General features: G+C 45.3%; 1 protein-coding gene across 1 annotated transcript in view; it reads left to right on the top strand.

Moving 5' to 3' along the window:
* LOC126278748 (testis-specific serine/threonine-protein kinase 4-like) overlaps nt 1–14173 on the top strand; it is a 120069-nt gene that overhangs the window by 45176 nt on the left and 60720 nt on the right. The window contains exon 3 of the mRNA XM_049979024.1: nt 10653–10802. Within this exon, the coding sequence (XP_049834981.1) occupies nt 10653–10802 (150 nt within the window). The remainder of the gene's footprint in view (nt 1–10652; nt 10803–14173) is intronic.

Raw genomic sequence — 14173 nt, 5'->3', positions numbered from 1 at the left:
AGCGTCACTGAGATCCAACTGTGGAGAAACGAACCAGGCAGTTAGTTAATTGTTCTTGCAAGAAGTGAGAGGGCAGTTTAATGTGCACACTGCTCCGGACATGCACGTCCATGTCACCAACACGAGGGATGAGTATATGTTTTCTCACGTAACGAGAAACATAGGGAGAGTTTCCGCTGGAAAAATCAATAAAGGCTTAATTAGTTTCTATAGGAATTTCAGAGGATGAGGGCAGCCATGCAGACGACAGCTCATCAGGCTAAAATAAATACCATGAGCAGAGGCATAAACTTGTTGGTTCACCAGCTTGCGTCCATTGCAAACTCGAGCGCCCTTGGGTAATCTTTTGCTCAACTTGTCACAGAACTAACCGTCCTCGGTAGACTTGATTATCATCCTAAATACACTCCTGGAAATCGAAATAAGAACACCGTGAATTCATTGTCCCAGGAAGGGGAAACATTATTGACACATTCCTGGGGTCAGATACATCACATGATCACACTGACAGAACCACAGGCACATAGACACAGGCAACAGAGCATGCACAATGTCGGCACTAGTACAGTGTATATCCACCTTTCGCAGCAATGCAGGCTGCTATTCTCCCATGGAGACGATCGTAGAGATACTGGATGTAGTCCTGTGGAACGGCTTGCCATGCCATTTCCACCTGGCGCCTCAGTTGGACCAGCGTTCGTGCTGGACGTGCAGACCGCGTGAGACGACGCTTCATCCAGCCCAAACATGCTCAATGGGGGACAGATCCGGAGATGTTGCTGACCAGGGTAGTTGACTTACACCTTCTAGAGCACGTTGGTTGGCACGGGACGTGCATTGTCCTGTTGGAACAGCAAGTTCTCTTGCCGGTCTAGGAATGGTAGAACGATGGGTTCGATGATTGTTTGGATGTACCGTGCACTATTCAGTGTCCCCTCGACGATCACCAGAGGTGTACGGCCAGTGTAGGAGATCGCTCCCCACACCATGATGCCGGGTGTTGGCCCTGTGTGCCTCGGTCGTATGCAGTCCTGATTGTGGCGCTCACCTGCACGGCGCCAAACACGCATAGGACCATCATTGGCACCAAGGCAGAAGCGACTCTCATCGCTGAAGACGACACGTCTCCATTCGTCCCTCCATTCACGCCTGTCGCGACACCACTGGAGGCGGGCTGCACGATGTTGGGGCGTGAGCGGAAGACGGCCTAACGGTGTGCGGGACCGTAGCCCAGCTTCATGGAGACGGTTGCGAATGGTGCTCGCCGATACCCCAGGAGCAACAGTGTCCCTAATTTGCTGGGAAGTGGCAGTACGGTCCCCTACGGCAGTGCGTAGGATCCTACGGTCTTGGCGTGCATCCGTGCGTCGCTGCGGTCCGGTCCCAGGTCGACGTGCACGTGCACCTTCCGCCGACCACTGGCGACGACATCGATGTACTGTGGAGACCTCACGCCCCACGTGTTGAGCAATTCGGCGGTACGTCCACCTGGCCTCCCGCATGCCCACTATACGCCCTCGCTCAAAGTCCGTCAACTGCACATACGGTTCACGTCCACGCTGTCGCGGCATGCTACCAGTGTTATAGACTGCGATGGAGCTCCGTATGCCACGGGACACTGGCTGACACTGACGGCGGCGGTGCACAAATGCTGCGCAGCTAGCGCCATTCGACGGCCAACACCACGGTTCCTGGTGTGTCCGCTGTGCCGTGCGTGTGATCATTGCTTGTACAGCCCTCTCGCAGTGTCCGGAGCAAGTATGGTGGGTCTGACACACCGGTGTCAAAGTGTTCTTTTTTCCATTTCCAGGAGTGTAGTACCGAACTTTGAACTTGAATCGGATGATTTATTGTATTACTGTTCAACATCACAACATAGTCGTAAGAATAACTTTGTAAAGAAACCTCTAGTTAAAATTTACCATTGTTGTGTTTAGGATTATTTCACTTTATGAGGACGAGAAGCATTCGTTTGAGAACTGTCATAAGATTGTCACCTTGTAAAATATGTAAATGCGTGTATTTCTGTGATAAGATGGCAACATTAAACCAAAAATATTTACAGCTCACACAGCTGTTCTGTCCTCAAAACCTTACAAATTTAGCGAACTGGCTAACAAATATCCCCCAGCATGTCAGTGCACCATCTTGTTGAAAGAAATGAAACATGAAGTTCCAACATTTTCAGGTAAATAGTTTCAGTAATGGCAGGTTCAGTGAAAGCAGGACCTACCACCATTTTAATATGCATTGTGTTAACCACATATTCATTTTCTGACTTTTCCTGATAAGCTGTGTGAAGTATGACTTCGTCACAACAGTAAAGAGTGGTGGGCTACAGAGTGATGTGGCAGCTGTTTTCATAGGAAAGCTGGAGAGCAGCAGAAACGATTAGCGAACAATTTAACACAGAAGCAGAAGATTTGCTTAACTTGTATTTCTCCAAGCGAACGAAGACTGAGTGCAGATAATGCAACAAGAAATAGAGTCCAGCTATCAATGTCAACAACGAAGAGGCTCACTGTTCTAAGTGCAAAAAGTGACGTCATAATGAAGAGGCTGAAAATTCAAGAGGACCAAGTGAGTGATACTGGCCATCCTATATCGCGGCGGCATAGGGTGCTCATGAACTGAGCCGCTGGAGGCGAAGGTCTGCGGGCGTGCACCATTGGGTACGCCATATCCAGCACAACCGCTGTCAGAGTATGCGAGAAACTTGCAGTTCCGTTGCTGACACTGACGCCCAAGGGTAGGTAAAAACACACGATACTTATATGCTGTACCATGTGTGTTTTCCGACTTCCCGGTCCAGACATAATTCCTATATGCTTTGCAGGAGCTGTGAAAAGCCGCGTCATCGGAAAAACAAACTCTACTAAACTAGTCACCATCTGCACCTATTGGTCCCAGAATGCTCCTGGCAAATTCAGTATGTGTTGACCTATCATATGGCTGTAACGTTTGAAGGAGTTGCTTTCAGAATGCATGGAAATCCGACGGTTCGTATAAAATTTGCGCCTCAGTGCTCTGAAGTATGCCTCATTCTCTGGAAACACAACGTGTTGATTTCTGCAGACTGTGATGAAATGCTGTAATGCACGATATCAACAGAGTCGTCACTCATTCCTGGTTTGCCGCTTCTTGCCTTGTCAAGACCACTGCCAGCCTCTTTAACCTTTTCATACCACTGTTTGATACTCTTCACATCTGGAGGAATCCGTCCATAGGCACTTCAGAGTAGTCGCTGAACTATAACAAGCTACCACGTTTCAAGGGGCCACAAAATACACTGCGCTTTCTCCTCATAGACGTCATAGTGAAACAGAACTTCTAAATTACACTACCTGTAACAAGAGAGGGAGAAGAGGAACCAAATTCTGACAAATCTCACGCTTAAGCCAATCCATGCAAACTTTACGAGTTAACAAAATGAGATTTTCACTCTGCACCGGAGTGTGATCTGATTGAAACCTCCTGGCAGATTAAAACTGTGTGCCGGACCGAGACTCGAACTCGGGACCTTTTCCTTTCACGGGCAAGTTGGTGGGGCACTAGCAGGGGAAAGACAAAGGTCCAGAGTTCGAGTCTCGGTCCGGCACACAGTTTTAATCTGCCAGGAAGTTTCATATCAGCGCACACTTCGCTGCAGAGTGAAAATCGCATTCTGGAAACATCCCCCAGGCTGTGGCTAAGCCATATCTCCGCAATATCCTTTCTTTCAGGAGTGCTAGTTCTGCAAGGTTCGAAGGAGAGCTTCTGTAAAGTTTGGAAGGTAGGAGGCGAGGTACTGGCAGAAGTAAAGCTGTGAGGACGGGGCGTGAGTCGTGCTAGGGTAGCTCAGTTGGTGGAGCACTTGCCCGCGAAACGCAAAGTTCCCGAGTTCGAGTCTCGGTCCGGCACACAGTTTGAATCTGCCAGGAAGTTTTTACGAGTTAAGCTCCAATTTTCAACAAAACCAAATAGTTATATCTACCACTTTTGTATTCGGAAGGGGTGGGGGGTAGTTGGACGTCGACCGGTAAGTTCAAAAGGTTTCGAGACTGCATTAGCAAAAAGATAAATAGGTGATATGGTTGTTTTACTTGTTCAGGTTCTAGACGAAGTTCATTGTCTGTCTCCCACAGCTCTATGGTCGTTTTAAAGCTTAAGGTCTTACAGAAAGAACATCGTCTCTCCCTCCAGCCCTTCGCCACCCATTTGAGAGCAACACACGCAAAGTTCTTACAATCACGTGAAACTGTCTGAAAAGTCCCTCTTTGGGATGTCCAATTTGAGCGCCATATCGGCTTTAATGTCGCTTATGTCGCAAAAGCGTTAACTCTTTATGTGAATTTCTGTACTTTGTCTGTTTGCTGTAGGTTCATGTTGAAAACATCAATTGCAGTTAGCGTGATTATTTTTCCAGAAAAGAATTACCGTGTTTTGCATTTCCATATAGTTGCGGTAGTAGTCCACGCGTCGTAGATCGGGATATATCATGTGTGGAACAAATTTCGCATACCGCTCACGTCGCTTATACGCCCAGAATAAACCCAGTCTCTGAAATTTTTGGACAGACGCTGTGTAGTCACCCTGTACACGTAATGCACGAGGTAAACCTCTCGTGATACGACACGAATTGCAGACAAGCAGATGGGGAAATAAAAAACTCCAGGAATGTACGAGGGGCATTCAGTAAGTAATACCACATTGCTCTTTTCTTGGTCAGTTTAGAGTTAAAACATGCAGAATTTCTTGTGGGACTTCCTAACGACTGGAAAATTGTTCAAGTCACACCAATACTCAAAAGGGGAAGTAAGAGTGATCCTTTGTATTACAGGCCCATATCATTAACGTGGATTTGCAGTAGGGTTTTGGAACATAACTGTATTCGAACATCATGGAGTACGTCGAAGAGAACGATTTATAGACACAGAGTCAGCACGGATTCATAAAATATCGTTCTTGCGAAACACAACTAGCTCTTTATACTCATGAAGCAACGAGTGCTAGGGCCTTCCGTCGGGTAGACACTACGCCTGCTGCAAGTCTTTCGAGTTGACTCTACTTCGGCGACTTGCGTGTCGATGGGGATGAAATGATGGAGATGATAAGGAGAACACTCAGTCCCTTAGCAGGGAAAATCCCCGACAAAGCCGGGAATCGAACCCGAGCCATTATGTATGACATTCCGTCGCGCAGACCACTCAGCTACCGGGGGCGGACGAAGGAATTGTTATAGGCTCTCTATTATTCGTGATCTATATTAACGACACAGGAGACAAATCTCAGTAGCCGTCTTACATTGTATGCAGATGATGCTGTCATTTACCGTCTTGTAAAGTCATCAGACGACCAAAATGAATTACAAAACGATTTAGATAAGATATATGTATGGTTCAAAGAGTGGCATTTGACCGTGCATAAAGGAAACTGTTAACTTATTCACATGAGTACTAAAAGAAATCCACTAAATTTCGATTACACCATAAGTTGCACAAATCTGACGGCTATAAATTCAAATAAATACTTGTTGTTGTTGTGGTCTTCAGTCCTCAGACTGGTTTGATGCAGCTCTCCATGCTACTCCATCCTGTGCAAACCTCTTCATCTCCCAGTACCTACTGCAACCCACATCCTTCTGAATCTGCTTATTGTATTCATCTCTTGGACTTCCTCTATGATTTTTACCCAACTTGGTGCCCTCCAACACTAAATTTGTGATCCCTTGATGCCTCAGAACATGTCCTACCAACCTTCTTCTAGTCACGTTGTGCCACAAACTCCTCTTCTCCCCAATTCTATTCAATATCTCCTCATTAGTTACGTGATCTACCCATCTAATCTTCAGCATTCTTCTGTAGCACCACATTTCGAAAGCTTCTATTCTCTTCTTGTCCAAACTGTCATAGGCGAACCTCAAAGATTTAATTTCTTCTCTGTGGATTTTAATACCTACACCGAATTTATCTTTTGTTTCCTTCACTGCTTGCTCAATATACAGATTGAATAACATCGGGGAGAGGCTACAACCCTATATCACTCCCTTACCAACCACTGCTTCCCTTTCCTGTCCCTTGTCTCTTATAACTGCTATCTGGTCAGTATTGCCTCACGTGTTCCAATATTTCTACGGAATCCAAACTGATCTTCCCCGAGGTCCGCTTCTATCAGTTTTTCCAGTCGTCTGTAAAGAATTCGCGTTAGTATTTTGCAGCTGTGACTTATTAAACTGATAGTTCTGTAATTTTCACATCTGTCAACACCTGCTTTCTTTGGGATTGGAATTATTATATTCTTCTTGAAGTCGGAGGGTATTTCGCCTGTCTCATACATCTTGCTCACCAAATGGTAGAGTTTTGTCAGGACTGGCTCTCCCAAGGCCGTCAGTAGTTCTAATGGAATGTTGTCTACTCCCGGGGCCTTGTTTCGACTCAGGTCTTACAGTGCTCTGTCAAACTCTTCACGCAGTATCATACCTCCCATTTCATCTTCCTCTACTTCCTCTTCAATATTTAGTGATTACACTTACAAATAATCTAAACTGGAACTATCACATAGATAATGTCGTGGGCAGAGCAGACCCAATACTGCGATTCATTGGCAGAACACTTAGAAAGTGCATCGGTTTTATTAAAGAGACTGCTGACACCACGCTTGTCCGCCCTGTTCTGGAGTATTGCTATGCGGTGTAGGATCCGTATCCGGTGGGACTGACGGATGACATCAAAAAAGTACATCGAAGGGCAGCTCGTTTTGTACTATCGCGAAAGAGGGGAGATAGTGCCACAGACATGATACGAGAATTGGAGTGGTAATCATTAAAACAAAGGCGTTTTTCGTTGCGACGGGATCTTCTCATGAAATTTGAATCACCAGTTTCGTCCTTTGCGAAGACATTCTGTTGGCACTCACCTACATAGGGGAAACGATCATCACGATAAAGTAAGAGAGCCGGCCGTTGTGGACGAGCGGTTCTAGGTGCTTCAGTATGGAACCACGCGACCTCTACGGTCGCCGGTTCGAATCCTGCCTTGGGCATGGATGTGTGTGATGTTCTTAAGTTAGTTAGGTTTAAGTAGTTCAAAGTTCTCGGGGACTGATGACCTCAGATGTTAAGTCCCACAGGGCTCAGAGTTATTTGAACCATTTGATAAAATAAGAGAAATCAGGGCTCGCACAGAAAAATTAAAGTGCCCGTTTCTCCCACGTGCCGTTCTATAGAGTGGAACGGTAGAGAGACAGCTTCAAGGTGGTACATTGAACCCTTTGCCATGCTCTTTATTGTGAATAGCAGAGTAATTACGTAGATGTAGATGTGTTTGAGCATGCAGACACTTTCATTTATACATTAAATGAAGTTGCAATTGCGAATAAGGACAACCATCAGCTGTAGAATGTAATGACGGCAATGAAAATCTTTGTTGGCCCGGGACTCGAACGAGCATTTCGTGCTTATCGCGGGCGGTCGCCTTGGCGTTTGACTGTACTTGCACGACTCATTGCCACACTCAAACTTCCATATGCCGTGAACCATGCGTCTATGACCTGTACTCGACCATCCCTTACAGGTCACACGCTATACTCGAAAGTCGCTTGTCCCGTATCGGAAGATAAATACATCGCAGTGCATGTGTTATTCTGATTTCGATGCAAAATTCCTTTGAACATGCATACTCTTGGTAGGGCTGTGTCCACCACTTGGGGTACTCAAGGGTGTGGCCACTGATTCCTCACCACATAACAAGACCATAAAGAGCAACAGAGGACCGTCTTTGGGAAATTTCTTGCGCGTTACGAGGCTGATGGTGGCAGTTTTTTGTCGAACATCGTTGACGAAATGTGGGTTCATCACTTAGAACCGGAATCGAAACAGCAAACCATAGAGTGGCGTCACACCACCTCGCCTAGAAGAAAAACTTCAGAGTCGCACTCTCAGCCAGGAAAGCAATGGTGACGGTCTTTTTGGACTCTGAAGGAGTTTGATGTCCTCCCTCATGGTGCAACGATCAACTCTGACAGAAACGCAATCGATCTTCTCCTTCTCCATGACAACTCAAGGCTTTACAAAGGTATGTGCACCAGAGATTGTTATTACGTATCAATAAAAGCCCACGGGCGTCAAAGTTGGCAGTGGAATTGCAAGTTTCCATCAGACGTCGATAGCGGTCGTGCGGTATTCAGTGGACCCAATAGAGCACGTCTGCTGAGCCACCCATCCAGTGACTCCATACCATGGGTGCTTCTGCTGCCAAGATATAGGATGGCTGGTGGGAGCCAGACGCGCCACTTCCACCTGGACTCTCTTCACTGTGTGACGCCACACAGATGCCGCCTAATCGCAGCTCCAACTGCATCGTTCTTGCTTTAGTGCAGAGAGACTCTTCCCTATTGACATTGAGAGCTGGACTCTATTTCTCGGTGAATTAGTGGTGATGAGTTTTCGTACGCTTGGAGAAATGCAAGTTAATTAAATATTCTGTTTACTATATTAACTTATTCGTTAATCATTTCTGTTCCTGTCCAGTTTCCCTACGAGGTCAGTTGCCGCATCAGTCTGTAGCCCATCTCTCCTTACCATAGTGTATGAAGTCGTAAACATCAGACACGAGGGCACAGAAATTAACTGAACCGTTATTCCTCATCCACCCTGTAGTTCGGATTTGTCACGTTCCAACTTCAATCTGTTTGGCTCAATGAAGGTTGCACCCCATGGGAAGCAGTGTGTGGATGATGCGGAGCTTATTGTTGCAGGAAGACATCGGCTCTGACGTCGATCATTAGAGTTGTACCATTCGGGCATACAGGCTTTCCCAGTAAGGCGGCGTAAGGCAATGAACGAAAATTATGTTGAAAAATAGATTTTGTAACTACGTAGTCTTTCCCGACGTAATAGGTCTTGAAAGTCTCTTCGGGGTTGCTGCGGGATCCTAAAATCAGCTTGACTCGATATTTCGGTGATCCAACTGGTCGCCATCTTCAGGAAAATGCTGCTTCTGCTGATGAGTTCCGCTGAGAAATGACGCCAAGCTGCAAATCGACGTCGTATGTAGGCCACCGTTCAGTACAAGGAGCATGCGCCGCCCATCAGGGTTGCTGCCACCCAAAACAGGGAGGTGGCGCCGCCCTTAGGAGAACACTGCTGGCAACGATACATCGCACTCAGGGCCACACCGAAGAACGTTCAGTTTTGATGCGAGATAATACAGGATTCCATGTCTTGCTAAGAGGAAATCCATTGTCTCTGTTGATTAAATTATCTGCCAACCTAATTTCAATCTTCCCTTTATAGACACTGTTCCAAAAACCGGAAATGTTGGCAATACCACAGTTTCATCAAATTTCATACCGTCTCCCTCATTTAAGCAGTGTTCTGCTACTGTCGATTTTTCCGGCTGTTGTAGCCTCGTATGACGGCGATGTTCCGCACACCTGTCATGAATTGTGCGATTCGAACGGCCACTGTAAGCCTTCTCACACTGACACGGAATTTTGTATACACCGGGTTTCCTAAGCCCCAAATCATCTTTCACAGAGCAGATTAGTTCCCTAATGTTAGAAGGTGGACAGAAAACACTCTTAATGTTAAAATTCCTTAAAATTCGTCCAATCTTAAACGATATGCCTCCAGCATAAGGAAGAAAGGCCACCGATCTTTGTTCCTCTTTATGAACTTCCAAAAGATGGTCCAAATTCCATAGCCCGACAAATCAGCTTCTCGGAGTATCCCTTTTCCTTAAAAACAGCCATCAAATGAGCAAGTTCTTGGGTTAATCTGTCCTCGTCGGAAATGGCATGTGTTATGCATACCGAAGTCTTAAGGACGCCACTGCTTTGGTGTGGTGGATGACAACTCTTAGAATGCAGATACCGATCTGTGTGCATCGCCTTTCGGTGAACACTGTGTCTGGTATTTTATAAACCATAACGTTTAAAAATGGAAGCATCCCATCACTTTCAACCTCCATGGTAAATCTGATGTGGGGATGGGATTGAAATTAGGTTGGCGGGTAATGTAATCAACAGAGACAGTGGGTTTCCTCTTAGCAAGACGTGAAATGCTGTATTATCTTGCATCAATATTGAACGTTCTTCGGTGTGGCCCTGAGTGTGATATGTCGTTGCCACCAGTGTTCTACTAAGGGCGCCGCCACTTCCCTGTGTTGCAGGGCAGCAACCACGATGGACGGCGCATGCGCTGTGTATTGAACGGTGGTCTATATAGGACGTCGATTTGCAGCCTGGCGTCAGTTCTCAGCGGGACTCATCAGCAGAAGCACCATTCTCCTGAAGTTGATTTTAGGATCCGGCAACAAACCCGAAGAGACTTTCAATAGATTTTGTAGCCAAAGTGGTGGGAAACAGTATAGTGCATGGGAATCCTGAACAAAACCAACCTGCTTTCAAAGAAAAGAAGTGTTGCATTACCTACTGCATTCCACTCGTATTTGTCATATTGAAAGATCGACTGTGCTGCTCTAGCGATATCTGGCTGATTCCTTCTCTGTCTCTTCACGTGTCCGCCCCAAAAATCTCAACACTTTGCACAGTGGGAAAGAATGTCTCCAGTCCACATGCGTCAGGCACGGAACTATCAACCGCAGAGGCAGAGTGTGTGGCTAAACGACTCAGGTGAGAGGTGTGGTACCTGAGGTTCTCCGCGGTGTGCGCAGGGTGTACATCGTGATGGAATACGCGCCGAACGGCAGCCTGCTGGAGGTGATCCGCAGGGAGAGCTACATCAAGGAGCCGAGGGCCCGAGTCTGGTTCCGCCAGCTGGTCGACGCGGTCGAATACTGCCACAACCAGGGAGTCGTGCACAGGTACCTTCTCTGCCCATCTCACTCTCACTGTCTGTTTGCCCTATCTTCTTTTTCCGCTTTTATTTATTTATATACTTCGTATTTAATTAGACCACTATGCTGATAGCACTGTAAAGTAGCTCCGCAATTACCTTTGGGTAGTTGCATTCAGAGTCGGTGGACGGCTTATCTGAATACGTTATTGTACAGTCTTGATGTTCAGCATATGGCCGATAAATATGTTATCTGAGCCATTACGTCTCATTATTGCTGGCACTTTTTCCTTCAGTCTCTACCTCAAAACTTGGAGTGGGCCATTCAAGATTCAAGTTCTTCTCGACGAAGTACCCGGCCAGTTCGTTCCAATTGGTAACATTTAGTAGGGGGAGGGAAGGGAATTTCCTATTCTGGCGTTCGTCGAGTCAGGGCGATTGACATTATTTTTAATTCATTTTCATTGCTATAAGTTCCACACAGAATCGTGTAGATCTAGTGCATTATCGAATACCTATTCCTGGGCGTAAGAGGGTAAATTCCACGACTCCCTCTACCAGTGCAATATAATTACTCTTACGTACACTATCTGATAAAAAGTATCTGTACACCTATTAGTGGACGCTAACATTGGGTACGTCCACATTTTGCCTTTGTGACGACTCTGCCGGGGGACTCTTACAATTATGTCTCTGAATGTCCGTGGAGGAATGGCACCCCGTTCTCCCTCGGGATCCGTAACCAGAGAAGGTAATGGCGTTGAACGCTGGGGTCTCAAGCGAAGTCATCGTTCTAACTCACTCGAAAGGTGTCCTGATAGGTCAGGACAGTGAGCAGGCCTGCCAATTTCAGGACCTTACTGTCCACAAACCGTTCCCTCACAGTAGCTGCTTTATTACAGGGTGCGTTGCAATGCTGCCATCGTCTCCGAGCAGTTCCTCTACTGTAAGAAGTACACAATGCTATGAAATTTGCTCATATCATTCCACATTTAGCGTTTTCTCAAGTGTAATAATGAGGCGCTACCCTATCCACGGAAAACACCTCCATACCTTAACACAACCTCCTCTGTCCTTTACTGATGAACCACACATGGTGGCTGTAGCGCTTATCCAAGTACTCGCGAAACCCTAACGTTTCCCTCGGGATACCACAAAGAATAGCGTGATTTATATACGCATAAAACATCATCCCAAAATTGTGCTAAACGCATTCTCTGAAAATTATTTCGAGCAGTTAGTTCATGAAGCCACGCGAATAGTAAACGGTTGTGAAAACACACTCGACCTCTTAGTATCATACAATCCCGAGTTAATAATGAGCATCAAAACGGATACAGGAATTAGTGAACACAGGTTCGTCGTAGCGAGACTGAATATTGTAACCTCCAAATCCTCCAAAAATAAACGAAAAATATACCTAGTCAAAAAAGCAGATAAAAATTAACTTGACTCCTTCCTGAGAGACAATCTCCACTACTTCCAAATTAATAATGTAAGTGTAGACCAGATGTGGCTTAAATGCAGAGAAGTAGTATAGGCAGAAGTTGAGAGATTTATACCAAATAAATTAACAAACGGCGTAACTGATCCTCCATGGTACACAAAATGAGACACAACCATGCCATATTTAACAGACAGAAGCTCGAAATTTAGCGTGGTCTTCAATGCAAGATGGTTATATTAGTTCCAACAACGAAACTTTGCCTCGAAACCAATCAAAAATCTAAAGACATTCTGGTCGCATGTGAAGGACGCTAGCGGCAAGACACAACAATGCCTTCTCTGCACGATAACAATGGAGATACTATCGAAGACAGTGCTATCAACAAAGAGTTACTAACACAGCCTTCCGAAATGTTTCCACGAAGGAGGACGAAATATATATTCCACAGTTCGAATCAATAACAGATGCCAACATACGTAACGTAGAGGTAGATATCCTAAGATTGGTGAAGTAAATTAAATCACTTAATAAAAGCAAGTCTTATAGTCCAGACTGTATACCAATTAGTTTCCACTGGAGTATGCTGATGCAATAGTTACAAACTTAACAATCATATACAACCGTTCGCACCTCGAAAGATCCGCACCCAAAGACTGGAAAGTTGCACAGGTCACACCAATATTCAAGGAAGATAGTACTAAATTACGGACCCATACCATTAACGTCAATATGCAGCAGGATTCTGGAACATATATTGTGTTCGAACATTATGAATTACCACAAAAGAAACGGCCTATTGACACGCAGTCAACAAGGATTTAGAAAATATCTTTCTTGTGAGACATAACTAGCTTTTTACTCGCACGAATTGTTGAGTGCTATTGACAAGGGATTTCAAATGGATTCCATATTTTTGGATTTCTGGAAGGCTTTTGACACGGTACCACACAAGCGGCTTGTAGTGAAATTGCGTGCTTAAGAAATATCGTCTCAGTTATGTAGCTGGATTCGTGATTTCCTGTCAGATAAGTCACAGTTCATAGTAACTGACGCAGTATCATCGAGTAAAACAGAAGTGATTTCTGGCATTCCCCAATGTAGTGTTATGGGCCCTATGCTGTTCCTTATCTATATAAACGATTAGGGAAACAATCTGAGCAGCCGTCTTAGGTTGTTTGCAGATGACACTGTTGTTAATCGACTTGTAAGGTCATCAGAAGATCAAAACAAATTGCAAAATAATTTAGAAAAGATACCTCTATGGTGCGAAAATTGGCAATTGATCCGAAATAACGAAACGTGTGAGGTCATCCACATAGGTGCTGAAACGAATCCGTTGAACTTCGGGTACATGATAAATCGGAGACATCTAAAGGGCGTAAATTCAACTAAATACCGAGGAATTACAATTACGAACAACTTAAATTGGAAGGAACACACAGAAAATGTTGTGGGGAAGGCTAAGCAAAGACAGCCTTTTATTGGCAGAACACTTAGAAAATGTAACAGATCGACGAAGGAGGCTGCCCACATTACACTTGTCCGTCCTCTTTTAGAATACTGCTGCACGGCGTGGGATCCTTACCAGTTAGGACTGACGGAGTACATCGAAAAAGTTCAAAGAAGGGCAGCACGTCTTGTATTATCACGAAATAGGGGTGGAAGTGTCACTGAAACGATACAGGATTTGTGGTGGACATCATTAAAACAAAGGTTTTTTTTTCGTTGCGGTGGAATCTTCTCACGAAATTTCAATCACAAACTTTCTCCTCCGAATGAGGAAATACTTTGTTGAGGCCGATCTACATAAGGAGAAACGATCGCCATGATAAAATAAGGGAAATCAGCGCTCGTGCGGAAAGATACAGGTGTTCGTTCCTTCCGCGTGCCTACGAGACGGGGATTGGAATAATAGAGAATTGTGAAGGCCGTTCGATGAACCCTCTGCCAGA

The sequence above is a fragment of the Schistocerca gregaria genome, chromosome 6, assembly GCF_023897955.1.
Source record: "Schistocerca gregaria isolate iqSchGreg1 chromosome 6, iqSchGreg1.2, whole genome shotgun sequence".
Taxonomy (NCBI): Eukaryota; Metazoa; Arthropoda; class Insecta; order Orthoptera; family Acrididae; genus Schistocerca; species Schistocerca gregaria.
The sequence above is the reverse complement of the archived record's forward strand: the minus strand, read 5'-3'. Positions and strand labels throughout refer to the sequence as shown.